This window comes from Phaethon lepturus, unplaced genomic scaffold (assembly GCF_000687285.1).
Source record: "Phaethon lepturus isolate BGI_N335 unplaced genomic scaffold, ASM68728v1 scaffold38229, whole genome shotgun sequence".
Classification (NCBI taxonomy): Eukaryota; Metazoa; Chordata; class Aves; order Phaethontiformes; family Phaethontidae; genus Phaethon; species Phaethon lepturus.
The window spans coordinates 1-27,984 of NW_010564755.1; the positions used below are offsets into that span (position 1 = coordinate 1).

Consider the following 27,984-nt stretch of genomic DNA (forward strand, 5'->3'; position numbering starts at 1 on the left):
CGCCTCCGTCCGGGGCCGCGGAGCTGGTGGTCTCGCCAGCAGCAGCAACGTGGAATTGCCGGCTGCCTCGGCGAGTTCGTTGCGCCCAGGAGCCGGCAAACCGGAGAGGTGTTTTCAGGGTTATTTACAGCCACGGCGTACGCTGGCTTGTGTCTTACCTCGGGACAGCTGATAGTCATCGCTGAAGAAGTCTGGGTGTGTTGGGAAACAGGATGGCTGGAAGCTGAACATCCAAGAAAATTAAAGTTCTTGTCCTTTGAAGTCTTCACGTAGGAAACATGTACCTCTTCAGCTAATCTTGGGACTTGACAGAGGCCCCGGGTATTAACCAAAAGGGGACAGAATCATAACATGCCAAGAAAAAATGGTGACAAAATACTTACAGATCCTGGTTTGAGGAGAACCTGGGAATTGGGTTTTCTTTTTTTCTTTAGGATACTTAAGAGCACCTTAATCTAGATAAATTAAAAAGATTGAATATACCCATGGGTATGCCAGTCTTCAAAGTCACGATTAAACAGTGGCACAACTATGAAAAAATACTTGGAAAGAGTCCAGAATACCTGTATTGGCTTGTCCCTACACCTTTAAGCTATAGCTTTGTTAAAAATAATATAAGATTACAAGCAACATTATCTAAAAAGTTTTATAAATAAAATTACATCAAAACTAGACCAGCCACATTGATGTCAAATGCACTTTTAGTCCCATCTTAAAATGTAGTTGACCTTGTGTTAACAAAATTTTTCAGAGGTCTTTTCTAGATCAAAGGTAAGGTTATTGAGAGAAGCCCTTCACGATTAACTCACTTTGATTGATGTTGAAATAGCAATAACAGGCACAACTCTTCAAGTCCTTCGAGTGGTAAGGGCATTTCTGAAGCTGAAACCACCCCATTGCCAACCCTATAAAAATAAAAACTGAGGCAGAGGGATGGAGTTACTTGTATTCTGTGACTTTTCGGTAGAGATTGTTCTTTTTCCTGCTCCTTTTGTTGAGTTACTGAGGGATTTGATACAAAAGGGAAACTGCTGCCATTTCTGAGCTTTGTTAACCTAAAATTACTCACATAAATTACAGTCCCCGAGGAAAAAGACATCTGTAGAAAAGGTTCAAATCTGTGGGGCTTCTAAGAGATCAATGTCTAGACATCTTGGTTGTGTGTTTTCTCAGAGTTTGGTTTAACTCCTTTTGCGGCACAAAAATACATTCAGATGCGAGAAAGGATGAATACCTGTGCCTACTATTTAGGGGGGAATACAGCTTCATAGTTAGGGGCTGGCAGGTATGTCACCCCACCAAAAAGAATAAAATGAAGCTTCCAAGGAAAAGGGGGTGGACCATACATCAGAGTGATGGAGATATGGAACAAAAAAGGAGTACGAGAATAAACCAAATGCTTAATTGTACAGAAATACCAAACCAATATTCCTCTAAGAAAGAAAAAAAAATACCTGCCAATTAGATAAAGTAAAAAAATGTTTCTAAGTTTCTGCCACTACAGTGCTGAGGACAAGATGACTTTTAATGCTGAGGTGTGGAAAAAACATTCCTGTATGGATTGATATCTTTTATGTTTTACTCACAATGGGGTGTTTTCACTACAGTTGACTGCATCCAGCTGAAAGTGCCAGTCATTCAGCAGTTGTACCACTGGGACTGTGGGCTAGCCTGCTCCAGGATGGTGCTTCAGTAAGTGACTCTCTTGGTTTGAATGGGTGGGAAATCCCATCCCATGGGAGAGGGGCAGCGGGAAGCAATGTCCAGGGAGAAGAGGTGTGTTGAAGCAGCTGTGTGTTTAACTTAGTCTTATGAGATCACATATTCTCAGGTATCCTTAGAGAATTACTGCTGCTTGGGCCTGGCACAGCTCTCCAGCAGGAGCAAAGGACAATATAAACTTAAGACGCTTTTGAATAATTGACTCTTTTGACAGATGCAAAATACCTGATCGCTCTAAGAACTTTGCAGGTTGGCATGCTTAAGATAATAAAAGGTTATCCCTCTTTCCTGTTGTTATAATTCAGAACTGATACTTAGCACAGCAATTCACCTAATTCCTTTCTCTGTTTTCAAGTGATGGGTAGGTGTATCCCAGTTTAGGAGTATATACTACCTCTCTCCTGCTGGGCCCCCAATCTGTGGGATGAGTGTTTTTGTCCAGGAATAGTTTCAGCTTTAAAACAATGCACTGTATTGCCCTTTGGGGTTTTTTTTTGTTTGGTTGGTTTGGTTTTTCTTTTTTTTTTTTTTTTTTCAGCTCCTCTTTCCTTCCACAGAGGAACATGAGCTTAGGTGCAGGAGAAATACCTATTTAGATGTCCACTTAGTAGATATGAAGCAGAAGATTTTCATTTCTCTCCATCCCTTCTGCCAAGACGTTAGTCCGTGTGCTGGTAATTTCCCGTCTTGACTACTGTAACCTCTGCCTCTTTCTTCCCTTTACCTCTTTGCCACTTTAGTCTGCCCAAAACTCAGCTTCCAAGATTAATCTCCTCACCCTGCCGATCAGACCTTGTTTGCTCTGCATCCTCAATTCCGGTCCTTTTTTCCCCACCTCCCCCCATTTACTTCCATTTGTTTTCTGATTTCCAAAACTCTCTGTAACTGCCTCTCCCTACCCCTTTGCAACCTGTCCCAAGCTTCCTCCTGACTTCATCTCCCCTTTATTGCTTTTGTGCCATCAGTGCTTAAGACAAGCTTCCTTTGAATATTTACTGATTTCCTTTACAGTTCCTCCTTTTGAAATCCATCTATTGCGTGAAGCAAGTTCTAGTCTTTAACACTTCTTTCTGTGTTTGCTCTAATACGCTTGTACATTTAGACTGTAAGCCCTTCAGGACAGAGTTCTATACTTCTGCTCAGTATAGCTTGCCTACTGTACAGCACCTGTACGATTCTAGCACTATAAAACAGTCAAGATACCCATACATTTCCAATTAAAAAAAGTCAGCAATAAATCCAGTTAAATATTCCCTGCTCCCTTCCCTTCCCTTAAATTTGCGGCTCCTTTGTGGGTTGGGTTTTTTTTTTTTTGTTCTTCTTTTAGCCAAGCCCATTGTTTCAGTTTTTACGTCCCGTGATGTGGAGGCTTGGGCTACAACACACTTTGCTTCTCCTAAGATCTGTGCTTCCCTTCCCCTGCCTTTCCTAATACCATAGGTATCTGAATCGTTTGGGCAATGATGAATTTCAGAAAGCCATCCATGAACTTCAGTTAACAAAGAGTATCTGGACTATTGACCTGGCTTACCTAATGCGGCACTTCGGTGTTAAGCATAAATTTTGCACCCAGACGCTTGGAGTGGACAAGGGCTACAAAAATCAGGTTAGTATTCTCACCTACTGGGAGACAGTGTTAAAAGCCCTGTGTGTCATGCTACAAAAGCTCTGCTGTTTCTGACAACCATGGTTCCTGTAAACAAGGTTAGCCTGTTGCCAAAACTGGCACAAATCAGTTCCAAGGCAAGGCTAGATACAATCCCACATATTTTACATCTTTGATTCCATAATATGGTTTTTTTTAAAAGTTTTCATGTAGTGCTCATGAAAGGTTCCAGCCTATTTGACAGCCTTGGAGACTGAAGCCCTCTATTTATCTACAGAACAGGTACAGCCTGGGCAGCAGCAGTGCTAGCTTCCACACTTTCCCCACCACCGTGCCTCAGCCCTGACCTGGAAGAACCACCTCTAGAGGTGAGAGGGGAACTCAGCCTCCGTGTCCATTTGAGAGCTTGGCCTCTTCAGGTTGCCAGCAAGGGGGCCAAGGAGGTCCTATAGTGGCGACAGCTTTTCTAATGCAAGCTCCTGCCCAGCACGAACCAGACAGGCTTCTTTCATGTAGGCAGCTGAATAGCCACTGGATGGAAATGACAATAACTGACCAGGAGTGAATTTAAACTTACAATTTAGAGCAGGAATCCTTATCCTGTTACCAGTGAACTAAGGGAAAGATCTCTTATCCCATAGCCAGATCTTCAACTTATGCAGGCCCTTGCTAGCAGGGATTGTAAGTGGTGGATTACCCAAGGTAAACACCATTCCAGTTCTTAACTTCTGTTTTCTCCACAGTCATTTTACAGGAAGCACTTTGACACAGAAGAGAATCGAGTGAATCAGCTCTTTGCACAAGCCAAAGCCTGCAAGGTGCTGGTGGAGAAGTGGTAAGCTTACTGTTTTCTGTCCTTTTTCTTTGGCAATTCTGTGGGCCCCATGTTTTTCTTAGAGTCACCAAGCTAAACTGGTGAAAGAGACCTCGAGCCTCGAGGCCTTTTTTGTGAATTACAGTCTTTCTACGATATCTGTCTCAAAAAAAAAAGTGGACATGAAGAGTTAATAATGAAGTTTGAGGAAAAATAGTCACGACGCAGAATAAGTGATTTGAAAATGCTGACAGGAGTTGACTATTGTTTATGTTTTGAATTTGATTATCCATTAAAATTATCCAGTAGGGACTATGTACAGCACTCTAATTGGCCATTGCTGGAACTAAGGGGAGTGCTACGTGGGCACACAACCCATTGTTCCCAGAGCTATGCAAACATTACAGCTCTCCTCCTAGAGAGGCATGCAAAGAAAAAGCTAGCATACAAGCTTTTGCCAAGAGGAGGATGAAATAAGGAACCTCTGAAAGAACTGCAAAGCCAGGAGAAGGGGAAAAACTGCAGAATTGTTTCACAACTGACACTGATATTCTACATGGAAAATAACTGACTGTCCATGTTCAACATGAATTGCATCCATTTTCATAGTGAAGCTGGATTTGGATCTCTCTTGTTGAAGTGGGGTAAATGATTAGGAGTAAAAAAAGAAGAGAGGGTACTGGGCAGCCACAACAGCAACTGAATGCTGCAATGCAACTTTCATTTAGCAGAATCATTAAGTGTCCTTTTTAATGTACATGGAGTCTGTATGGCACCATCTGTTTTAACTAGAGCTGTGACAAGACAGAAGGGACAGTCAGTCCATTTTGCTTTAGCAATTTTAAGATCGTGGCCTTGATCAAGGCAAGGACAGAGGGCATTATCTACCTGTGCAGTACTGAGGCTGGGGCATCAAAGAGGATAAGCAACACTGGAAAACGATTAAAAATCACATGAGTTCAGTTAGGTAGTGCACACAGCCGGGACATCTGGAACGTATCCAAGGGATGAGTTTCTAATGCCTGTGGAATACACCACCTGCCTCGGTGAAGGACAGCTTTTAACAGTTGAGATTATAGGTTATATTTGGTTAATACTCATTCTTTGTAGGAGGTGCTATAGAAATAGTCTCAAGAGCACCAGGTAGTCCAAAGCTGCAACTGGGAGGAACATATTCCTGTGCAACAGAGGCAAATTTGGGCACGTCTTATAATCACTTGGTTAGTGATTATACAATCTTTAACCACTCAGTCGATAAAGATGCGGTGCTTCAGAGATAAGCTTTTCTAAGAGCAGGAGAGAACACTTCACTTACAATTTTCCCACAATGGAAGTCTCTCAAGTTACTGAAGGAGTTGCCAGCTCCTTTAATACTCTTCTCTGGGGCATCTGATACATTCTGAGATTACATTTATATTACTGCAGAATCCAGAGCTATTGCTCTGAACTTCAGTAGCAGCAATGAGATCAAAAGGCCTTGAATGACACAGGTTTTGTTAGGCTTTGTCTGTAGCAAAGCTTGCAGGGTTTAACAGGAAAAAAAGCTGTATCTGCAATATAAAAATAACCATGCCAGCTGCATGTCATAAGTACTGTCCGTCATCACATACTTTACTGTATACCAGTCTCTTTCCTAAGCTTGTTGATAAGCATGTCTGATTTTTTTTGTGCAGCACAGTAACTGTTCAAGACATCCAAAACCACCTGTCTCAAGGTCATGTAGCCATCGTCCTAGTGAACGCAGTCCTGCTATTGTGTGATCTTTGCTCGAGTCCTGTCAAATACTGCTGCTTCCTCCCCATTGGACAGAAGTGCTTCTGCAGGAATCCCGACTACCAGGGCCATTTCATCGTGTTATGTGGCTACAACAAAGCCTCAGGGAGTATTTACTACAACAACCCTGCCTATGCTGACCGTGAGTAGCCTGTTCCTTTTGGGTGGATTCTCAGACACCACATTACTAACATGTCACTAATACAGAGCCACAGCTGGAATTCCCCGAGTAGTGTGCATGTATTTCAGGCATTGCTAACCAATTTGTCGGACAGGGTTTTGCCACATTAATTAAATCAGTGCTGCATTTTGTGCTGTGATTTACCTGGGGCATTGAGATACGCATTCTAGCAAACTTGTTTGGCTTTCACATGGATTAGTGAGCAATGCTAAACTGTTGTTCAGAATATAACAGGATGGCAAATTTAGTACCTGTTTACAACATTACTTCAGTGAGAAAAGATCTGCTTGAGTAAAGCTGTGACCCAAGCTGATGGTTAATGTAACCTAGTCTGTGTACTAGTTACTTTTCTTTGTAGAGGCTGCTAGACCCAGTATAAGAGCCTTTCACAGGCCAATTCTTCTGAATTTTTAATAACATTTTGTTCCTCCTTAACAGGAACGTGCTGCACCAGCATCAGCAACTTTGAGGAAGCCAGGACAAGTTACGGCACTGATGAAGATATTCTGTTCATCTACACAGACAGCTGACATCCACACCTGATACTTCTGGTCCTTTCCTGTGCAGCCTGCCTGGCAGCTGGCTGCTTGTCTCAGGACTCCCCCTGCAGCGACCTTGCTCCTGAATTGCAGTGGGATCTTAAACAAGGGAGGCTTTATAGACACTGATAGGACTATACTGCAATGCTGTCTTTACTTTCTTCTTTTCCTGAGGATGTATCTGATTTTGCAATGTATGTCTCACTCCTCCCCACCCCCTCATTTTCAACATCGCACATTGGACAGCAGTTTTAAAATACAGGCCCAGAGCCTGTTCATTTTGAGCTTATTTTCAAATTAAACACATGAGAAAAAAGCACCAAATTTATGAACTTTAACACTTGGTAATACATGCATAAGTTTAAGTAAACAAAACCAGGGAAAAAAAAAAAATAGAAAATACCTGTTTCTTTCTCTGTCAAAGCATCAAGGGCTCACCTTCACCCTAAATCTAGGAATCTGAGATTCAGCGGGGTATTATGGAAGGAAAAAATATTAACTTAAACCACTTTTAAATAGCAAAATATGTCTTGCTGGCTCATGAATATTGTCTGCATTGTAGGAATGAAACACATTTACTCAAGGAAGCTTCCTGTGTACCAAATTCACCTTCCACAGATTTAGCATTTATGCCACTGCATTAAACTTTGAGTCGTAGGTAATGGTATTGTTCCCTTGCACTACAAATTCAATCTCTTTTGGCTAAGTCCTCTAGGATGACTGCTCAGAGCTCTGTGTTGCCCCAAAAGTTTAAGTGAAAATATTTTATTTGTACCTAGAAGTCTTTATTGCTCTTTGCAAAAACCTCTGAACATTATGCCACCCATGTGCCAGTTTCTGCAGAATCCATTCTAAATATAAACTTCAAACTTACTAAGCAAATACAGAAAATTATCCACACTAATTATATACATTTTTGTGTGTAAATTGTAATAAATATGTGACAGCATATACTGGATTGTAACTAAAATGCTGAATCATAATTTGAGCCAAATATTGCTATTGGTATTATTTCAGTGACCTTCTAAGAAGAGCTGAAATCAATTAAGAAAAGAGGGAATACAAATGTCTCTCTGCTACAAGTAAAAAGGCAGGAACTCAGATCTTCTAGCTCTTATACTATGGCTGTATTTGGATTAAGTTGGAATTACTGTATTCAGACATTATCAAGTTATATTGTTAGCAGCCCGTTCATAATCCTCCCATGTATTACCTGGGTTTAATTACTTTGCTGAGGAGCACTGTAAAGTGTAGGAAATAGCCACCTATTTCAGATTCGTCCATCACAATTCCCTACAAGTCTTGATCTCCAGTCCTGCCTATGTTGAAGTGGGTAGAAAAAAACCCAATGTTAATACTAATGTAAAGCCAGCAACATTTTATTTTGCACTTAAGACAAGAGATCCCACACCTTTGGCAGGATTTTAGGAAAAGAACTGTTCAAGTTTTGGGACTGCGTGGAATAACACTAAGGACATTGCTGTTTAGTGGTGGAAATGATAAATAGGAATCTACTTTCAGCATGGTAAAAAATTTTTCTAAGAGGAAACATTTTCTTTTTATCAGTTGTCAACTTACTGGAAAGTATCTGGAAAGTGTTCAATAAGTACACTTAGTAGAATCAAGAGTGCTCCTTTGTGCAAAGACTAAAAATAGTAACAGACATTTAAAATGCAGTAGCCTTTAAAAAGTTCCAAACAAAAAGCATGTGACAAGAAATTTTCCAGGTATCGGATTTTGCTTATCATTGGTGAAGTATCATTGATGAAGCTGGAATACATTCTGGCACTTATACTTGCAAAATGAGTAAAACTTAGGATGTGATTTGTGAGCAGTAGAAACAGTACCTTAGTGCCACCAGCAGAATCCCAGAAAGAAGGTACAAGACCTATTATAGATAATGCCTTTTGGCTCCTCCAAAATATGTCACCAGAAGGCTAATGATCTGGGAATTTTTACGTCCAAATTCATGATGTTTGATTTAGAGAGACTATTAGCTATGTTACTAATTAACAGGTATGTAAACTACAGGTTGATAGAGTACTTCCTTAACCCATGCGTTTTCAGGTAGGTAGTTCATTCAATTCCATTAAACTGCCACAGGATTTATTTTAGAGCAGGCTTGATTAGCTAAATAAAAACAAAAGGCTTGTAACTGACATACAGCCTCTTACTGGTCCAGTTACCCAAACACAAATCTTGAGCTTATACATAAAACATTAACTTAAGGGCATGCGAAGTAGTCTGAAGTGCACAGATAGGTGTAACAATATTGACTGTTAAATGTTTGGTACCCAGGGTTTAAATACTTCAATAAAACTGAAAGATAAAGAAACAAAGCTGGTTAAGCCAATATAGACAAAAGGGGAGCTCCACCATTGCAACAGGATCTCTTAGAGTCACCAATTGGAAGATAGTTACGAGCGATGAAAACACAAGGAGGAAGCAGAAGCCAAGTGAAAAGACTGAGTATTTATGTGACACAAATTCAGATTAAAAAGCAGCTCACTGTGCAAGCATTCAGAGCATCTGCATTTTCTGAAACTTTGTTTCCCATTACAAGATCATCTATCAAAATACTCATTCTGAAAATGTTTTGTCACTTTGTTTCTTTCATGTCAATATTAAAGGAAGGGTATTTTACATGCAGGGATTTTATACATAAATATATTTTTATTTGTAATTAAGCCATTCTCAATAAAGGTTTAAAGTCACAGATAACCCTGTAACATAATGTAGTAAGTGCATTTATTAACTAGCTTATTATGAAAAATGTTGGAAAATCTTTACAGGATGTGTTATATACTTAAGTGGAAATTGCACAGCTGAAATTGTAATATGGACAAAAAAATTAAGAGTTCAAATATTTATTTCAGCTATAAATTCATAGTTGCTAGGCTGTAAATTGTATTCATTCTGCACTTCCCGAACACCTACTGCCATCATTTGAATCGTACAACGCAAAATTTCAATATACACTAGTAGCTGAGAATAGCAACCACTGAGTACCCTACTGGGGTGCAGCTCCAGGGAAGTAGTTTTCATTACCCAGCCTGATGCCTAATAGCATCTCCATGGCCGCCTGTTCACAATGAAAAGTATGCAACTGCACCAGCCTTGCCTATGCTTTAGCTAGTGTTTCTATTTTTGCCTCACAACACCACACTGAGCTTCTGGAGAGACTAAAAGCATCTGCCTGCAGCACCACTTCTGCACCTTGAAGGAGCCCATCAAAGACATTGGTCCAACTGTGGTTGTAATCTGTAGCATAAACAGAAACAAAAAGAACCAAACTGGTCTTGCCTTACAGTACACACAGATCTTCACACAACTTGGACACATCTGGGATGTTACTTAGCTCTAACAGAACTGCATCAAGTAGCTCTTAATTTCAAAAAGCAGGTGAAAAGAATTTATGCCTCTTTTCTGCCTAAATAATGTATTTCAGTAGAGGGTAAAAACTGGAAAGCAGAAGTAAACAGACACACAATGCAAGACATTAAAAAGATTAAGTAAAAATTTTTTATGTCCTCTGAACTCATAATCTCCATCAAAATATATACCCCAGTACACAGTATTTTTATAATATAATTTGAGTTTATAATTTATAAAATTATAGTAGTATAATTTTATAATACGTTTTATATCAATGTATTCCTACTGGATATATTTTTAGTAAGGAACAAAAATTTGGACTCACTAGTGTAAATGACCAAAAAAACCCCAAGAAGCCATTTTTCAATTCCTTTACTTAACACAGATTTGAATTCTGTTATTTAAAAGTTGTTTACAGGAAATCAAACAGACAACACTAAAATAAGGATCCATAGTAAAGCTACCATCCAACTGTACCTTTTAATTTGTTATGTAACATTTGATTGTAATGAGATGCTCTCTCTTATTCTTTGATTATATTGGGTATAAAATAAGGCTGGACTGCTTCAGTGAGCTTGTCTGCATACATTTCATATCTACCAGTCATCTGGAAAAGAAAAATCAAAGCTTCAGTTCCTTTAGTGAGTTATGAAAGTACTTCAGTGGAAAATATTTATATATACCATTTTTTTATGACAACATTATTTAATTGCCCCAGACAGTAAAATCAGAATTCACTCAATATGCAAGACCACCAGTGCCTCAGCACAAACTATTATACTTTTATAAAAGAAGAATTTGAATTGCGTTGCCTAAAACTACACCTGTACCCAAAAAAGAGAGGAAGTGCATTTCCAGTCTAAAAAGGAAAACTTTAAAATTAAGACCTTCCTGCTTTGCAGCTCTCCTTCATTGACAGTCATGTCTGCTGACTTAAGGCTATTTTGGTTATCCTGGATAGCTGAAAGTTGAATGTGAAAGATGGACTTCCTTACGCATCAACAATATCCTCTTTTAAGTCAGTTATGTAAATGAAAGCAAAAGGGTATATCTGTAATTACGTCTTCATATTATGTCCTTGACAACTGATGAACCCTGCTGCCAGCAATAAGTTTGCATATGTGCCACTGATGGTATTTGGGTTGCTCTTAGTGTATCCATTAATAATATGAAATATTATCATTGTTTTGGGTGATACAGTAAGCTAGGAGGCTGAAATATAGTACTTTACATAGTGCTATCCTCTTCTTAAGTGCACAGTCTGCAACATTGGCTCTGAGAGGGGCAAACTATTTCCTTCTTGCCAGAGTGTAATGAGGACAACTTAACTATTTTGCTGCTGTAAGTTTAGCAAAGACATTCTACTTAACATCCCTTTCAGGCATCACTAGAATGCAAATTGCAGATAGCAGAGCAGGTTAAATAGGTTCCTACTTGCTATCGAGGGTTTTCTGTGGTGAATGAATGATGATTTCATACTTCCCCATTCCCCTCATATCAAGAGCTACCTCTGTCTTGGCCACAGATGAGAGGAAAAGGAAATAGATATCTCCTGTTATATAAATAAAAGCCACAAATGTGCCTTACGTGCCAAAAGACCAACAATAGCAACCCACACCATCCACACAAAAATAAGGTGCTGAAAGCACAAGACTTGACAACAAAAAATAAGCTGTTCTATACAAAACAGCTAAAGGTCAGCGTTTTGCTTTTCCTAATCAATACAATTGCTTTTGTTCGGATATCCCTACTAAGCTATTATAAGCAATGTTCCCTGTGCTTCCTGACACACTAAATCTCTCCTCTGTAATAAGCACCTCAGATTTCAGTGGCAAAGCAAAACTAAATGCCTGCCTGACTTAAAAAAAAAAAAAAGGGAATATCTCAGCACAATTTAATTCCACTATGTCAACAACCATATACCTACCACACGCATCTGTAAAATAACAAATGCAGTTCTGTCCAGAAGATGACTTGAAATTACTTTTTGTCTTTAGCCCCCATATATGGATTGGCAGCATTACCAAAGAAATTAATCTCTAGCTAGGAAATTACTATGTTTTAATTAAAAAGTTGATTCAACATTTCAAATCCACAGAAAATTTGTATTTTTTACATCAAATTGAAATCAAAACACATTTTGTATTGCACTATATTGTAATGCACAAGGTGGTTCCAATAAAGCAGCTCTATAAGATAAATGACTGCTTGCAGTAACGTTATGTGCAAAAATTCACACTCCATTGAAAATGATTACTTTCTTTAAATACTAGATTATCAGTGAGGAATCTACATATGTTGTAATGGTTGTGAGCCAGGAGTTCTGTTCTACTTTGTTAGGATTCAAATCATGCTCATTCTTCCTGAGTGGACAGGAAAAAATGCTAGTCTCTAGCAGTATTGAGGACTAGAACAAAAGACCTGTCTCCACAGAAGTAACCAAGATGTTTTCTTGACCAACAAAGCCTATTTAAGAAGATGCCCTCTCTTTTCTCCTTTTGCTTGCCGCCTTTGTTGTTCCAACAGAGTATTTGTGGGGCCTGCCATAAATTTAATCGGATTAAAAGAAGAAACTAGAGCATGGTTTGTTTGTTTGTTTAAAAAAAAAAAAATCTGGGCACTCCACTAAGCCAGTATACAATATAGCATCTCACATAGCTTGTACTGGCACAACTGAAGGGTTAGCAAACTACAGTGCTGAGGTGGCAATTTCTTAAACAAGCACTGCTGCTGGGCAAATTAAATCAAATTACACGCTCACGACAGATGATCCAAATCAGCTTTGTCTCAGAAGGCAAAAAAATAGTAATAAATAAGCTTGCTAAAGCCATGTGGAGAGGCTTGCAGTCATCTTAATGTGATTTAGATTAATTCAAAAGTGTGTTAGGATGCTTGAGAGATGAATGTACACAGTTCTTTCTCTGTGGTTTCAAGATGTCCACAAATTTGGGCAGTTAACACTACAAGAAATTTGCATACAGAAACTTTTCAGAATCTTAAAGATTCTTGTGGTTTTGGGTTTTCACTAAATTTCACCAAAACTGATAAGTAAGGCCTATAAGAATATTAGGTCAGATCAAAGGCCCATCTCAGCTCAGTGGCAAATGCCTACATACCTGGCATAAGGAAATCACACACACCTTCCCTAGTGGTCCACAGTGCTCCTGGCAATCCACACTTAACGACCAAAGGCTAAGTTTTTAATTTAAAAGGTATTGGCCTAGTTTCCCTGAATTTGGCTATACTTTATCTGAATCTATTTATGCCTTTGTCCTCCAGAACATCCTGTTAAATTAGTTCAATGATTTAAGCTTTGGACTGTTAAAAAAAAAAAAAAGGCTGCCTTTTAACTATTGTAAGATTATATGATTGTTATTGAAAGCTTGTTTATTCTAATATCATATGTAAGTTTGTTTCTCTATAAGCAGGCTTACCTTAAAATTCCATTTGTCACTGACTTGTCTGCAAAGATTTAGATCCATCTCTACCACCAGAAGTCCATCCTGAGTGCGAGAGAGTCCTGGGGTCCTACTGCCATCTGGTGCAGCTACATAACTTGAGCCATAAAAATGGCCCAAGTCATGGTGTGCTTAAAGAAATTTTTAAAAAGCATGTAACACCATCTGCAAATAAGTATACAACTTAACATGCAGTGTCCCATAAAACCTGGCTCAATTTCTTGTGGTTGCTCACTCACTGTGCTTTAAGCAAGATAGCATCCTGAAAAGTGACAGCACAATCCTATGGTAACTGCAGTTTTGACCAGTAGTTAACTTTCATGCATGGTACAGCTTTCACATGTATCGAATTAACAGGAAAAAACTGCATTGCCTTTTAAATAATGCATTATACTTTCCCATCATTAAGTCTCTGAACTAAAGTAAAGGCTTTGCTTTCATTTTTTATTTAGAATTTAATTCTAATTATTTGACAATTCTATTGTCAAATAATACATTTCCAAAACAGCTGACAGAGATGCATCCATTCTATTTTCAATACAAAGTCAGAAGTGAAAACACTGGGATTTGAGGCATGGAAAAATTCTTTATATTGCACAACTCTGAGTTGTGCCAAAAATCAGCCACATCTGTTGTACTACTAAGCAATGGATACCACTGACCTTTTTGATGCAGCTGCTACAAACACTTAGCTCCAAAACTAGCTTAAAAAAAAAAATGCTCAGGCCCACTCCAGATTAAGCCAGAAGGTTGTCACAGGACAAATTACAGTGTTTCACTGTACAAATGAAATACATGCAAGCAAATCTCATGTTCTTCTTTGAGCATTCTCCTCTTAACTCCAAGCAAATCTGTGAAACAGGGCAAAATGGCTTGGCCACGGATTCAGGCTAGGGCTATTACTGTTAATAATCTTAAAACTACAAATAAAATGTCATGCATGCACTGACAACACAGGCTAATTTGTGGGATTTCTGTCCTCCAGTCCTACAATACTGCATTGACTCCAAAACTCTTAGTCCTCTGAAAGTATATAGAAACCTTAGGTATGAACTTCTGGTGACTACATAGCATGATGCCACCACCTTTAATAGTTAGTGCTGCTTCTCTCCAGCTGACAAAACAGCAGTCTTAAGTAAGGCAGTCACTAGCTACCATAGCTGTCATGGGATAGACACTTGCAGGAGAGCTGTTGTTTCTTCAGACTTTCTAGTTAACAATTATTAGCAACCACTGAATGTCATTTCTGAACATACCTTTTCCACCATCTCCAGAAGTAAAAGCATTTTTGTAGTACTCCTGTGAAATAAGAGCAATCCGTAGGTGGCAGTATAATTCCATTTAATTCAAGAAATCCTTCCCAGTCTACTATATTTAGTACAGAAGTCTATATAAATCTATTAAGATTTTTTCTGGCATACTATCAGCATTGTCTAAAGGGAGTCATCAGAGGGGTCTAGTTTCTATGATGGATAGGTGAGAAAACAAGATCTTTTTGTATCACTGCTTGTTGTTCATACACTTTGAGGAACATGTCTCTTACCAGTTTCACAAGTCTGAGGAAGAAGAGACATTTAACCGAACACATCTTTGTGGATCACAAAAGAAGGCAAAAGTATTCACGTAACGGCAAGAACAAGTCTGGATTTTTGCACAGAACCTTATAAAGGAACACACATGTAGGGTATTTGGACTAATCTGAAAGCAAGAACAACCTATTATGTGCAATATTAATTTTCATTATAGAATTTCAGTGTCCAGAAAGAGGTAATATCTGAACAACAGCAACCAGTTGTGTACTGCTGACTTGAGGATATATTTCATTTTCAGTCATTTTGGCTAAAAGAAAACTGATTTCACCATAGAAAGTAGGAGAATTAGCAAAAGGGCGGGTGCCTGTTACAAAGCAAGCAATTCAAGAACAGGAAGCAGCTGCAACCAAAAAGTAGGCTGCCAGCAACAAGGCCAGATCTCAGTCTCTCTATCACTGTCCATCTTCAAATCACATTATAAACACTAATACAGCAGTTATATGGTAGAGGAATCTATGCATTCTAGTGCTATTCAGTGCGTTACCTTGAATTAACTCATGCTACAATACCTAAATTATGAAATGGAATAACAAAGTGAAGATACATACCGTTCCTACCCTGTTGATGGGACACGTAAAGCAGTGATTAGCTATGGCAGCATTTCTCGCTTCAATTGGCCACAGTGACTCACTGTAATACACAAAAGAGGAGGCAGGTATTCACTACTTGTCTACTTCAGAGCTATATTTAGATTATGACTGTTTCACACTGTACATTTTCTGACAAAGAAGCCAAAGTTAGCTCCTAAGACTGATCTTGCTCTTACAATCAAAATGTCCCCATAGATATAACCGAGCACTGTAATTATTTTCTGCTCAAATGTAAGTATAAACAATTCTATCTGATAACCTGGTAAATACGGCTTTGTCATGGCAAAAAAAAAGAAAAAAATGAACACATCTCAAGATTTTTAAAGCAATTAAAGTGGAAAATGTTTTACTCTCCAAATTATGCAAAGGATTTACACGTGCTTTCACATTCCACTAGTTTTCAATATACCAAACATCATTCTGCAGCCAAGCTGTAAGAGATTCATACAAGTTGCCTTTTTCCCAAAATGGTTCAGGAGAGGCTTTTGCAGCAGTAAATGAAAAAAAAAAAAAAATCAATTATGGGAGTAATAAAAAGATTAAAGAAAAGGAAAAATCCATTTCCATCAAAATTTCCTACTTCTATTATTTCAACCACAGTTTTCATAGCACTTTCCAGTAAGTCATTTTCCCATGGTAGGTTGATGAAAAAGAAAGCATGTTTAACTGCCAGTAACTTCCCAGTAATTATCTATCAAAACAGCCACTAAATTTACATAAAATCAAGAACTGGGAAATAAGGAATAAAAAATTCTTTCTCTTTTACAAGCCTCTACCTCTTTTCCAAAGGAGATTTCAATTCCGACTGATGTTTAAAACTGAAATAGTCTTCTTTTTATTAAATAGTTTGATACACAGGGATCAAACTAGTTAATAGCAGGTCTCAGAAGTACTCAGAACTCCAAAACAAAGGTGATACAATTTGTACACTCCTGTGACAGCATGTACCTGCCAGATTCTGAGTACCAAGACAAGGCTGCAAGCATCTGACTCGTTAATCTCCCAGTCAGACTCAAGAATCTTCAGAGATGGTCACTGGACTGATTGAAAGGACTTGGTTTATTGCCTCTTTTCTCAACTGCTTTGAGTCTGGCAGCCAGCTCTTCTAAGAAAAGGGGATTTTATTGAAAAGCTCCAGCAAATTACAATTTCACAGAAGAAGAAAGACAGGAAAAAAAGGCTATAGCCAAGAAGCGACCCCAGAGACAGTTTTTACATGAGCCTCAAGAGTCCTCTTCCTGCAATAAAAATTATATGCTTAAAAAAACAATCAAGTGAAAGCCAATAATTAGGAGAGCCTGAAGCACCCTGAGTACCAACGAAGTGCTGTATGACAACAGGGTAAGGTCTGTTTGCTCTCCTGTTAATGGGCTATAAGCAGACAAACATCACAAATATTATTCTAGTAGTGACATAAATGCCCCAAAAGCATTGTGTATTCATTCAGTTCTTTTCAAAGGACATTTTCCAGCATTACTCAATCTAAATTTAGCTTTTAGACCAAAAGCTATTAAAGGCAGTTTGAATGACAGAATATTGCATCTAACCTACAGTTCTACTCTCCAGATTTGTAAATACATAGTTCTCTGCATCTGAACTGGCTGCGGGTATGAAAATTTTATGCCTCTAATCTGTTTTCACCATTTCTACCCTCTAATGAATGCTCAGTGTCCTCAGAATTTTCTAGCTGGTCAGCAACAAAAATTGAATGAATGTTCTTGGACCTTTTTACAAAATGGAAAATGCTAAAAAAGATATTCCTCTTACATTTCTAACTCTTCTATGATCTTGTATACCCAGTTAGCAAGTCTATATTGCCTGAACGTTTCATACATCAAGGTTTGCAAAACTGATGCTGGAAAAATCTCTTCCTCTAGGTTTAAAGAAGTAAAAATGACAGTATTCTGCAATTAGTGCATGCACACAAGCCCAGATGAAGGGATAGAGAAGAGAAATGAGTATTACAAGAGGTCAGTATGTCGTCTTCTTTTGTTTGCTACTGGATATTATACTTGTATTACAATATCATCAGTAACAATGAAATATGCTCCTGTTAGCTTCCTAAAACTTATCTTTGGAGCTGTAAACTCAAAGTCAGTTCAGCTAGCCCAAAACATGTTTTTTACAACTCACAAAGGAAATGTTTTTCTTCTGAAGAACTCTGCAAAGCCAGACTTTGCCCTCCATCCTGTACAAAGTTAAAAACTTATGCTGAAAAGGGATAAAAATATTAATATTTATAATATAAACTACCATCCCTTCCTCAGTCATATGTATGTAAACGTTATAGAATACTAAATTACTTTTCAGGGTCTATTGTTATCAGGAAACAAAAAAGACAAAAAGAAAAAGCACAGTTGTTCTATCATGTGTTAAGCTGATATGTAGACACATTCTGGAATCCCACACTTCAATTTACAAATAGTCTAATTTGGAGCTTGAAAGTATTGAGTAGTATGGCAAAGAAATTAATACAATGAAAATGAAAGAAAGGCATGGTGATTTTGTAAAGAATAGTGGTACAAAGAATCAGTGAAACCATTTGTACAAGGTTTCTACCTAAAGAAAGCCCCCCACCAGTCCCAAAGAAATACAGTTATTTAACATTACATTATATTATCCCAAGCAATACACAGCCTGTGTCAGACAATGTTTTGGAAGCATGGCACATTCAAAGGTTATTATATTGAAATGTGACTGATGCTGATATGTAGAGGCAAAGAACATTCAAGACCTAATCCACAAATTAATCATTATGGGCTAGCTAAGAAGTGTATTTTCGTAGCTCACTGAGCTGGCTTTCTTTTTTCTTCTAGCAAATCAAGTCAGTAGGGTGCAATTAATGTCAATCTGCAGAAGATTAGTCTCAAGGGAAATAGTTTACACTGGTTCAATCTGGTTCAAGAGGCTTGATAATAACAAAATTGCCAACAGTTAAAAAAAAATGGTTCTGAGAAAAGGGTTTCTCAGCTTGGCTCTGAAAAGTGCAATTTGATACCACACTTATTGGTTCCTAGGTGGACAATGCAAGCTGGCAAGTTAAGCCTGAATGTAAATTACTACCGCCTATCATAAAGCAAAAATATTACATAGACAATCTAAAGAAACTCTCATTAGTTTTTAGAACACCACATGGATGCTGGTTAACTCTGTCTCAGAGACAAAAGTCCTGCACATGTACAACTAAAATTCTGGAAGTGAATTAGTGATTATGAGCAGACTGGCAGCCTAAAACTCCAGATGGAGAACAATGCAGATTCCTTTATGAAGGCAAAACAAGGAGGTGATACCTCAGGTTCCAAGACCTCTGTAAGGTGCCCTTGAGGCCCCAGTGAAGGGGTGAGAGGTTCAGTTTAACCCAGTAAGTGTGCAACAGCCTAAATCAGTTTGTATTTTACCTGAGTGTTCCAATAGTGGCTGAAGGGTTAAAGATGATCTCAGCTCCATTCATACTAAACATGAGCCAGTTCAGAGGGTGATGGCGCCCGTAGCAGATATTCACAGCAATTGTTCCAAACTGTGTCTGAAACACTGGGTGTCCTGTATTTCCTTCCATATAGTAAGTAGACTACAAACAAACACACACAAGTGCAGACTTCTTTAAAAAGTGAAAAGAAATAGCTGCAACGTCACTTTGACACTTCCCAAATTCTGATTACCAGCTTCAAGTCATTAGACAATAAGCTGCACTGTAATGGATATATAGCAAATTCAAATCCCTTTCCGTTTCCCTTCATTCAGACTACACCTAAGCACTGTCTGACTTTGACATAAACACTTCTATTCATGCTAGAAACTTCTACAGAAGCTTAAGAGAGATCCAAAAATTGCCAAAATTTAGGCACTTCTCTTAGAACTTTCACCACACAAGAAAATTTTCCTAAGTCATCACGATCCTTTGATTCCAGTTAAAGAGAGATGATGAATACTGTTTAAAGAACATGGAATTCCTTCACATTCATGTGGCACTTCAGGATGTGGTTTAGTGGGCATGGTGGTGTTGGGTTGATGGTTGGACTTGATCATCTTAAAGGTCTTTTCCAACCTTAATGATTCTGTGATTTTGTGTGACATGCATTAATTTTATGAATGCTATAAGGAAATATCAGTGTATAGCCAAGATTGGTTATTTAAATTTCCTACATGCTTATTGCTCCAAACAAACAGAAGGCTTGAAACTACCACCAGGAAAATCACAGGATAAATCTAGAGGATACTCCTTAAAGAAACTGGAGCCAACTGTTGGGTTAAACGATCCCATGTACCATATGCTGCAAACTTTCATAGAATCATATAAAACATTTCTAAACAATTAGAAATGCACTGGCTCCTGCAAAAGGTACTAGTGACGAGGACAGAGCAATGCTAACAGCTATCAAGAGAGACAAACATTCACAGAGATATTCTAAATAAAATGTACAGAAATGGTTCTTCCCAGAACCAAGCATATGTGTGGAGTCACTGACAGTTGCTTGCTTAGTTCTCAGTGGTAGTAAAAAACCCAAGAAAATCTCAGACATCAACAGGAAGGGTATTGAAACGTAACAGAAAACATAATTTTGCTGGTTTAAAAGAATTCTGTGTGCCCATGTCTTTAATACTCTGGGCAATTCTAGCGTCTGCATAGGATATCCTAGAGATAGAGTAAGTACAGGCAGCTGAAACGATGAAGGGGATGGGGCAGCTCCCTTGTGAGGGGCAACTAAAAAGGCTCTTCAATCTGCAGACAGAAGGCTGAGGGTGATATTATGAATGCAATTTATAAAATCACAAAGGCAGTGGATCAGATGAATACAGAAATCCCAACCAGGAGCAGTAGTGGGTATTGACAGAAATTACACTCTTGTACCTGTTTTCAACCAAAGTAACTTTTTTCATGCAGCAGGCAGTGCACTTCTGAAATCGGCTTCTTTGTGAAAGCAGGTGGTATCACCAGGTTCAGAAGGGATTAGACAAAGTCATTCATAAAAGAACAACAGATAAGAAACAAAATGGCCAGACTTACTCCTAATAGTACCTTTTTGTGATGATCTCAGAGATAGAAAAGCAAGGTACATAATCCACCAGCCTGACCCAATGGGGCATGCCTCTTATCACATAAGAAGGGTGTGTTGTAACACAGTTCCCTTTTTAGTAAAACTATCTGTCCATTGTAACAACCACTGCCATTCGTCTTGAAAGAAGCAGAACCACATCAGGCCTAAATCAAGGACGGTTACTGCTGGGGAACAAACTAGGTCCTCATCTGAATGCAGGAGAATGGCATGACAGATACAGGGGGATCATCTTCTGAAACCAAGAAGGACTAGAGGTTCAGTATGCCCAGCAATGTGACATCTCATGTTTCTTATTTATTATCAGGTCTCATGAATTTGCACTATCCCTTGGGCACTGATTTTATCTCCTTTCATTGTAGAGAGCACACCACGTGGCAGGCACTCACACAATTCTTTTTCAAAACAATTCTGCTGCTTGAATATATTTCTTTTTTTTCTTCTATTCTCAGTTTTCTTTTATTACAATAGAAGAAAAACAAAAATGCTGTTGCTTCACGGAATTCATCAGTTCTCATTTCTTCATTCCTCACCAGAGATCACAATCATCTTCACAGCAACAAACTGTGATGTCTCAAGAAGGACTGACTTTTGTTTATTTATATGCCCTTCCACATGGCTGAACAGGTTACAGACCAATCTCTTTCCCCTTCCGAGTTAGTTCTCATCGATTCCACAAGGGTGATTGTAACTAGGCTCCTTTCCCTATCTGCTCTACAGAGACAATCCACAAAAATTAATTTCAAATTCAACCCTTCCTCAGGGCTTAACTTTGTTGATAAAGAAAACAACATTAAAGTAACAGAGATGAGCAAACCTTCCCTGTAGTCTTGGTGGTTTCTAGAGTTCCTCTATCAAAATTGCTCAACTCAGAAGGATGAACGTAATGCTTTGCTAACAAAACTAGCTAAAAAGACAGCGCTGTTTTGGGTAAACACTACTTGCTTCTATAATGAGGTAGACACAAAAAGAAATGTCAAATCATTACAGTATACCTGCAAGATATAAATAGATTGTTTTGTGGTAATTCTAGCATTTAGGATTATAAGAACTGACCCCTTTTAGGAATTATGCAAAACTCTTAATGAAACTCTAGTTATACTTCACATGGAAAAGTAAAAATATTTTCTTTTTTTAGGTGCCTTTCATTACAGTTTCATAGCTGGAAACAAGAAGTTTCTTGGAACTTGGTGAAAGACATAATATTTTAGCACAAGTAACAGGAATTTAATTTTTGTTTGATTACACAGGGAACAAATCAAGAATATGGAAAGTAACCAAAATTAATTTTTATTAGTGCTTGTACTTTATACAGATTTGTTAGTTACTCTCTTGCTAGCTAAAAGACAGATCCAATAAAATAATATCAAATGTCAAAATAATTGTTAAAGAGAAGTCAACACAGGCGACTGACAGGCCTGTGCCAGAAATCCATGGTGTAGGAACCTATTAACAGCCGCCTCTGAAGAAACACAAACCAGTCTGATCAGGTCTGGGAGCCCAGGTCAAAACTTCCAGAGGTCTTTGAACACCAAGTTTCAAGACACTAAAAAACTTTTAAAATCAATGAAAAAGCCGTTTGAATTGTGAAGCCTCAGTTTAGTGACTGGAGCATTCAAACAGGGAACAAAAGCAACTGCAGGTATATAACCAGTGCTTAGAAGAAATGCCTCTGTTAATTAATCACTTTAGCTGGCAAGGAGAGATTTAATTAGGTAAGACAATGTATTTTTAGACTTTGGTTAATTTTTAACCCTGATCTTTCTGCCTGTGATAGTTCTATGGATGGATAAGCACATTTCAGATCTACCAGTTTTCTTCTGACATTGCCTTTACTACCAGTTCAGTTTCTGAAGCTGATTCTGGAGGACGGCCTAAAAACTGCTGGGGGCTTCAGTGGAAATAATGTGATTAGTAAACAGAAGATGCTGCAAACCAGCTATTGACTCAGAAGTGTAATGAACTGCGGTATTCTGCTCAAAGAAACATAAGCAAAAGAACTGTCATTTCCAAGACAATCTCACAGAGATTGAGACCATAAATAATGCTCGCATCTGAACCACAAAACAATTGCCCTCCAAATTAAAGTAAGTTCAACATGCACACATGCAAAAGCTATCTGAGCCGATCATGCACAAATAACATAACAAAGCTGTGACTTAAAGAATTTGGTTTTAAAGACCCTCGATACTTTTGTAGTTTCCATCAGGCCACGGAAGAGTACATGACAAAGATTCAATGTTTTTTGTCCTTTAAGAGTCATCACTCTCTATTCTTGATAAATTAATTTACTATAATTTCACCCGAGAATAACTGATTTCACACGTAATGAACCACACTTTCTAGAAAAACATTACATTTCCTGCCAATATCACTCTGATACAACACACACAGACACAAGCAAGAGCTGCAAAGTAAGACTAGCTTGATAATCACAATACTGCATCTTACCTCATTGAAATCTCCAACCCTTGGAATGTGATTTTTCCTACTTTTGCCAAGGACAGCTCCAGAATTAGAAATGACCACTGCAGCATTCCACAGAGTTCCCCCGTGTATTTCATCTCGCTCCAGGATTGGAGATACCACAACCATATTATATTTCTTTGCCAGCTATACAAATGAATACAATTCTTATTTATACACAAGCCTGAAGTAATTATTTTCACTTTTTGTTCATAAAGAAGGACTAAAAAAAGTTTTTATCTGGTACATTACTCTGACTGTTATCAAGGGCTAATGCTTAACTCACACTGGCATGCCCACATTGCCACAGTTTCTTCATCAAACATGGATACACCACAGAGAGCTTTTCACCTGAATCCTTCAACTAGAAATGCACGGTACCAAATGGAAAAAAGGCATCTAAACAGTGACAGTCAAACTACGAAGCTGACCTCTATCTATTCACAGGTATAAAAGGAGATAGATGCCATCACATTGTTTCATTCTGGTATACCACAGGTGGTATACCAGAAAGAAAGGCACCGAGGCTAGCTGGAAATGGTTATTTTAAAAAAAAAAAAAAAAAAAAAAAAAGGAAATGTAAAATAGCGTTACGTGTTAACTATTCATGTTAAATAGCATAGGTGTGAGTGAGAGATACAGCAACTTCTGACTGCCAGTTTACTAGCACATTGTCTTTTCCTTCAAATCACTTCTCTTTCTTCTATTTCTCCAAACTTCCATAGTGTCATTAATTCCATAGCAAGAAGCAACACAGACTTGCCCTAGATCATACTAAAGGTATTATGCTGTCTACAAAAGCATAGGTCAATGCATATCTGGGCAAATTTGACATCAAACAGTCTTTCTTGTTTCAATCACTTGTAGAAGAAAATAATGAAAATTTCTTATTTAAAAAGTTGTCTGAAAACAAAAATAAACTCTACCACCCTTGCAATCAACAGTGTCTGGAAAAATAAGAGCAAGACAATAACAAATCTCCTTGAGTCCATAAAAGGCCTCCTATATTTTGTGTCATTCCACAGGGAGATGCAAAAAGATTTGTGTGAAACTGTTCCCTGTTCAGAAAAGGCTAGTTATTCTTCTCCTCACACCTTCCTACAACCATTGTTTAATACTCAACTGTTCCAGGAAATAAACATTTTTTAAATGGAAATTAAAGATGTTTGTAGGAAGAATTGTTCTTGTAAAATTCAGGAATAGTTAAACGGGCAGTTCCATATGCCTTCCATGGTACAAGGCAGTCTATAAATGCAAAGTAGTTTAAAAAATAAATATTGAGCACAGTTGTTGTCCATTTCTACTTCACTCACTAGCATAATATTTGTCAAGCAAGGTGAAAATTTATTTTTTATTATTTCAGTTTCCTCAGTGGTACAAGACTGGTACATAAAGAAAAAATCCATGCTAATCAGTGGCAGTCATGAGCTAGGGTTGGAGGCTGGATATGAAGGTTTTTTTGCTTGGTTGTTTTTTTACCTCTTGACAGAATTTTGTTGTTGGCCCATCCTCTGCTGACTCAGCAAATTCAGTCCAAGGAAGCTTCTCTCTTGTACAAAAAGCAAAGGGCATGGCTGGAAAACAGGAATGCAAAGAAGAATGCAATTTACAAGAATGTTCATGTCACTCAAGAAATACACACAGTTTTCACGAATACAGATAAAAAAATTAAACGCTTAGGAATGATTCGACTGTTCCCTTTGTTTGAAAGGCAAGGAGTTTCAGGCCCATGCAGCAAAGCAGAAGGGAAAGAATGCACTTAGTGAAGTCTTACCAGAGGTAAAAATACAAAATACACCCTAGTCACTAATGCACACTTTCTGCAAATAACCTCTTTTCACAACTTGGGCCTTCATTTCGATTTTCGCCTCTACTAAGAGTCAAAGACTCCATTGTAATTAAAATTAGATTTTTAAAATTTTAATATCTGTCTAGAAAAAAACCGAAGTTTTATAAGAAAAAAAATGAGGAAAGGATCACGAAGGATGACACAAAGAAGGAGCACACCCACAAATATCACTGCTGCAGCATACAGCAGTCTTTGATACAGCAGACTTCACACACATTTTCCAAACAGTTCTGCTAACTAACACTCTTTGCTTTTTCCTTTAGAAAGTAAATCAGCAAAGTCAACTGTTATCTCTTGGAAGATCTCTGCTGTTTACTTACAGTACATACTAGTACATATTTCTACTACTTCTAGTACAGGATGCTTGTTAAAACAGAAGGAACTTGACCTCTGACAACCTAGAAGGAATCACAGAAAATACTCACTCCAAGCCTCCTGGAAACAAACGATGTTGACCCCACATATTGCAGCTACTTCCACAACCTCCTCAATTCGTCTGTGCAGTGCAGCCACCTGATTGCGAGAAGTGTCATGCTATTAAAAAAGCCGTATGTTCTAACCCACTTGTATATTAATAGCCTGGTTTTACAAGCTTTGTTCACATTAAATTTATCTTGTTCTATACTTAGTCCCATTGCTTTCAGAGGGAATAACTCAAAAAGTTATCATTCCTGAGCACTGATAATAGAAAGAGCTAGATACAGATTTTTAAAAGCATTTAGATGCTGAAAATAGAGAAAGAATCTAATGGAATTCTAATTCCATTGTTACAACATTGAAATATATGGCATCTCATTGCTGACTGACTTGCAAGTAGCTAAAAATCTTAACAGAATCAGCAAAAGTTATAATTGTGCTGCTCATCATAAACAACCTACAGAATGACATTAAGTAAACGTGAATTCAAAGTCAAGTACTCAGAATCTTAAAATATGAGGTAAGGTCAGTCCATTTCCTTGGTTATTTCTGAATCCTGACCACACACGTGGATCTCGGACACTCTCTACAAGTTATTAACTCCAAACTATTTTCTAAATCCCTCTGTCCAAAGATCTAAGTAGATTATTACCAAGAAAAACCATGAAAGCATTTATTAATTTCTCAAAAAACATTGTGTCAAAGTACTTTTTTCTTGAGTATTCTACTTAAAGAAAAGCATAGGTGTAGCACTTTGTATTGATACTTTCAGATGTCAATTAAAAAAAAGGGACGAGAGGCAAGCCAACAGTGACCTGTGAACTCAAAAACTGTACATTGATTTACAGAAACAGTTAACTAGTTATTTATATGGTAAAATCATTAATATAACTGATAATCTTTTTAACAGATGCTACAAAGAATCCACAAACTTGATCCATATACTGAATTAATTACTTGCATCTGTGACAGGTAATCTTTCCAAAACAAATTACCTCAGAAATGTTCTGCCTTGTCACTGTACAAAACTACTAATCCAGGAGATTTAAGAAGTGTGGTATTTCACTTTTTTTAAGCTATTTTTAGGAGGCTATTTCTATATATGTCACCTCAGTGCTTTTCTGTCCAAGATGTTGGGAGATGATGATCACCTTATAATAAGATTTGGCTTACTGCTGTACAAAGAATAATGAACACATTTTTATTAATCTGTGTTTACTCTAACAGATTTTCCTATAATGGAACATTTCTCAATTAAAAGAAGAACTGCACCTGTGGTTTCCATGAGTTGCCATCTCTTTTGATTTCAGGCAAATGATTTTCTGTTCCATTTTAGAGACAAAGGATTTTCATGTACAAAATCAGTGACTAAATATTTAGCTTTGGAGAAATTGCAAACAGGTTGGGCAATTCACTAGGTAAATATAACACAAGAGATGTTTCTGAAAAACAATAAAACTGAATGTGTCGTTTGAACTTCTTACAGTATGCTGCATTAAGATAGTGATGGGTCCTATATTTCCAATTGGTAGACACTTCCTGATGGAGTTTCTAACATCAACAAGAAAAGCATGTTATTTGTCAATCCAGCAGAAGAGGAGTTACACACAAACGGCCCAGATCCCAGTTTGTGTACCTGGACTGCCACGGCTGTGTCTGTGGGAAGTGGAATTTTATTTTGTACTAGTCCTACTCGAACAATACGTGGCCTTCTCAATTGCTCTGGCGCAGCTTCAAATCCATAGCCCTGTAGCTCAAAATCTCTTTCCTGAGCTGCTGACAGAGCAGCAGCTGGCAAATTAAGTTTTCTGGATGGAACAGGAAACAAAGACATTTCAAGATGAGATGTCCCCCTTTTCTGCTCTGAATGCGATGGATCAAAAGGATCACAAATACCGTCTACCCTGCAGAGACACCCAAGCTCCCATGCACCCATATGCAACTACCAGACAAGGGAGCAGTCAGACAGTGGCCAGGTCATGTGCAAATCTTGCTGCTCTCCTCCAAGGCAGCAGGCTCCCCGTGTCCTCCTCTAGAATTATGATTTCCAGACACTATTACCTTGCTGCAGAAATCAAGGAGCACATACGTACAAACTTTCACCTGTCACCCCCAGATTATAAACACCTTTCCCTCCAACGTATTTTTCCTCACGTTAAATCCCCACTTTTCCAGCTCCCTCAGCCCGAAGCCACGACCTCGCCACGCCCCCCTCAAAACCACCCCGCTCAGGCCTTTCATTTCAGTCAGCCACCTTCTCATACCTCTCTACCACCCTGCTTCTCAAACCTCGATTGCCTCCAAACTACCGCAGCTACCTCACCACAGCCTAACTCACCACAGCCTAACCCCACCGCAACACCACAAGGCCTACCCTTCTTTTTCCTTTCAGCCCAGCCCTGTGTCCTGCCCACCCACCCTCAGACTGACTCCTTCCCCCTCACTCCCGGGCTGGACATCCCCGCAGAGGCCGAGGGGCAGGAGGGAGACGGGACTGGAACGGGACCCGCCCCGCGGGGGAGAGGGAGGCGAGCCCGTCCTAGCAGCG

General features: G+C 38.4%; 2 protein-coding genes across 2 annotated transcripts; one reads left to right on the forward strand and one right to left on the reverse strand.

Moving 5' to 3' along the window:
• Nucleotides 1-1,607: 1,607 nt before the first annotated feature.
• GUCD1 (guanylyl cyclase domain containing 1) lies at nt 1,608-6,826 on the forward strand (the record flags this gene model as incomplete). Its single annotated transcript, XM_010294975.1, has 5 exons — nt 1,608-1,692; nt 3,163-3,328; nt 4,072-4,163; nt 5,816-6,057; nt 6,535-6,826. Coding segments are annotated over 5 exons (677 nt in total), but the record flags the coding sequence as incomplete, so codon positions are not given.
• Nucleotides 6,827-10,482: 3,656 nt separating this feature from the next.
• Nucleotides 10,483-27,244, reverse strand: UPB1 (ureidopropionase, beta; the record flags this gene model as incomplete). The annotated part of the gene is made up of 9 exons (XM_010294976.1): nt 10,483-10,617; nt 13,445-13,599; nt 14,725-14,767; nt 15,609-15,690; nt 19,049-19,218; nt 23,156-23,317; nt 24,650-24,744; nt 25,445-25,532; nt 27,073-27,244. Coding segments are annotated over 9 exons (1,051 nt in total), but the record flags the coding sequence as incomplete, so codon positions are not given.
• Between the last annotated feature and the right edge of the window lie 740 nt (nt 27,245-27,984).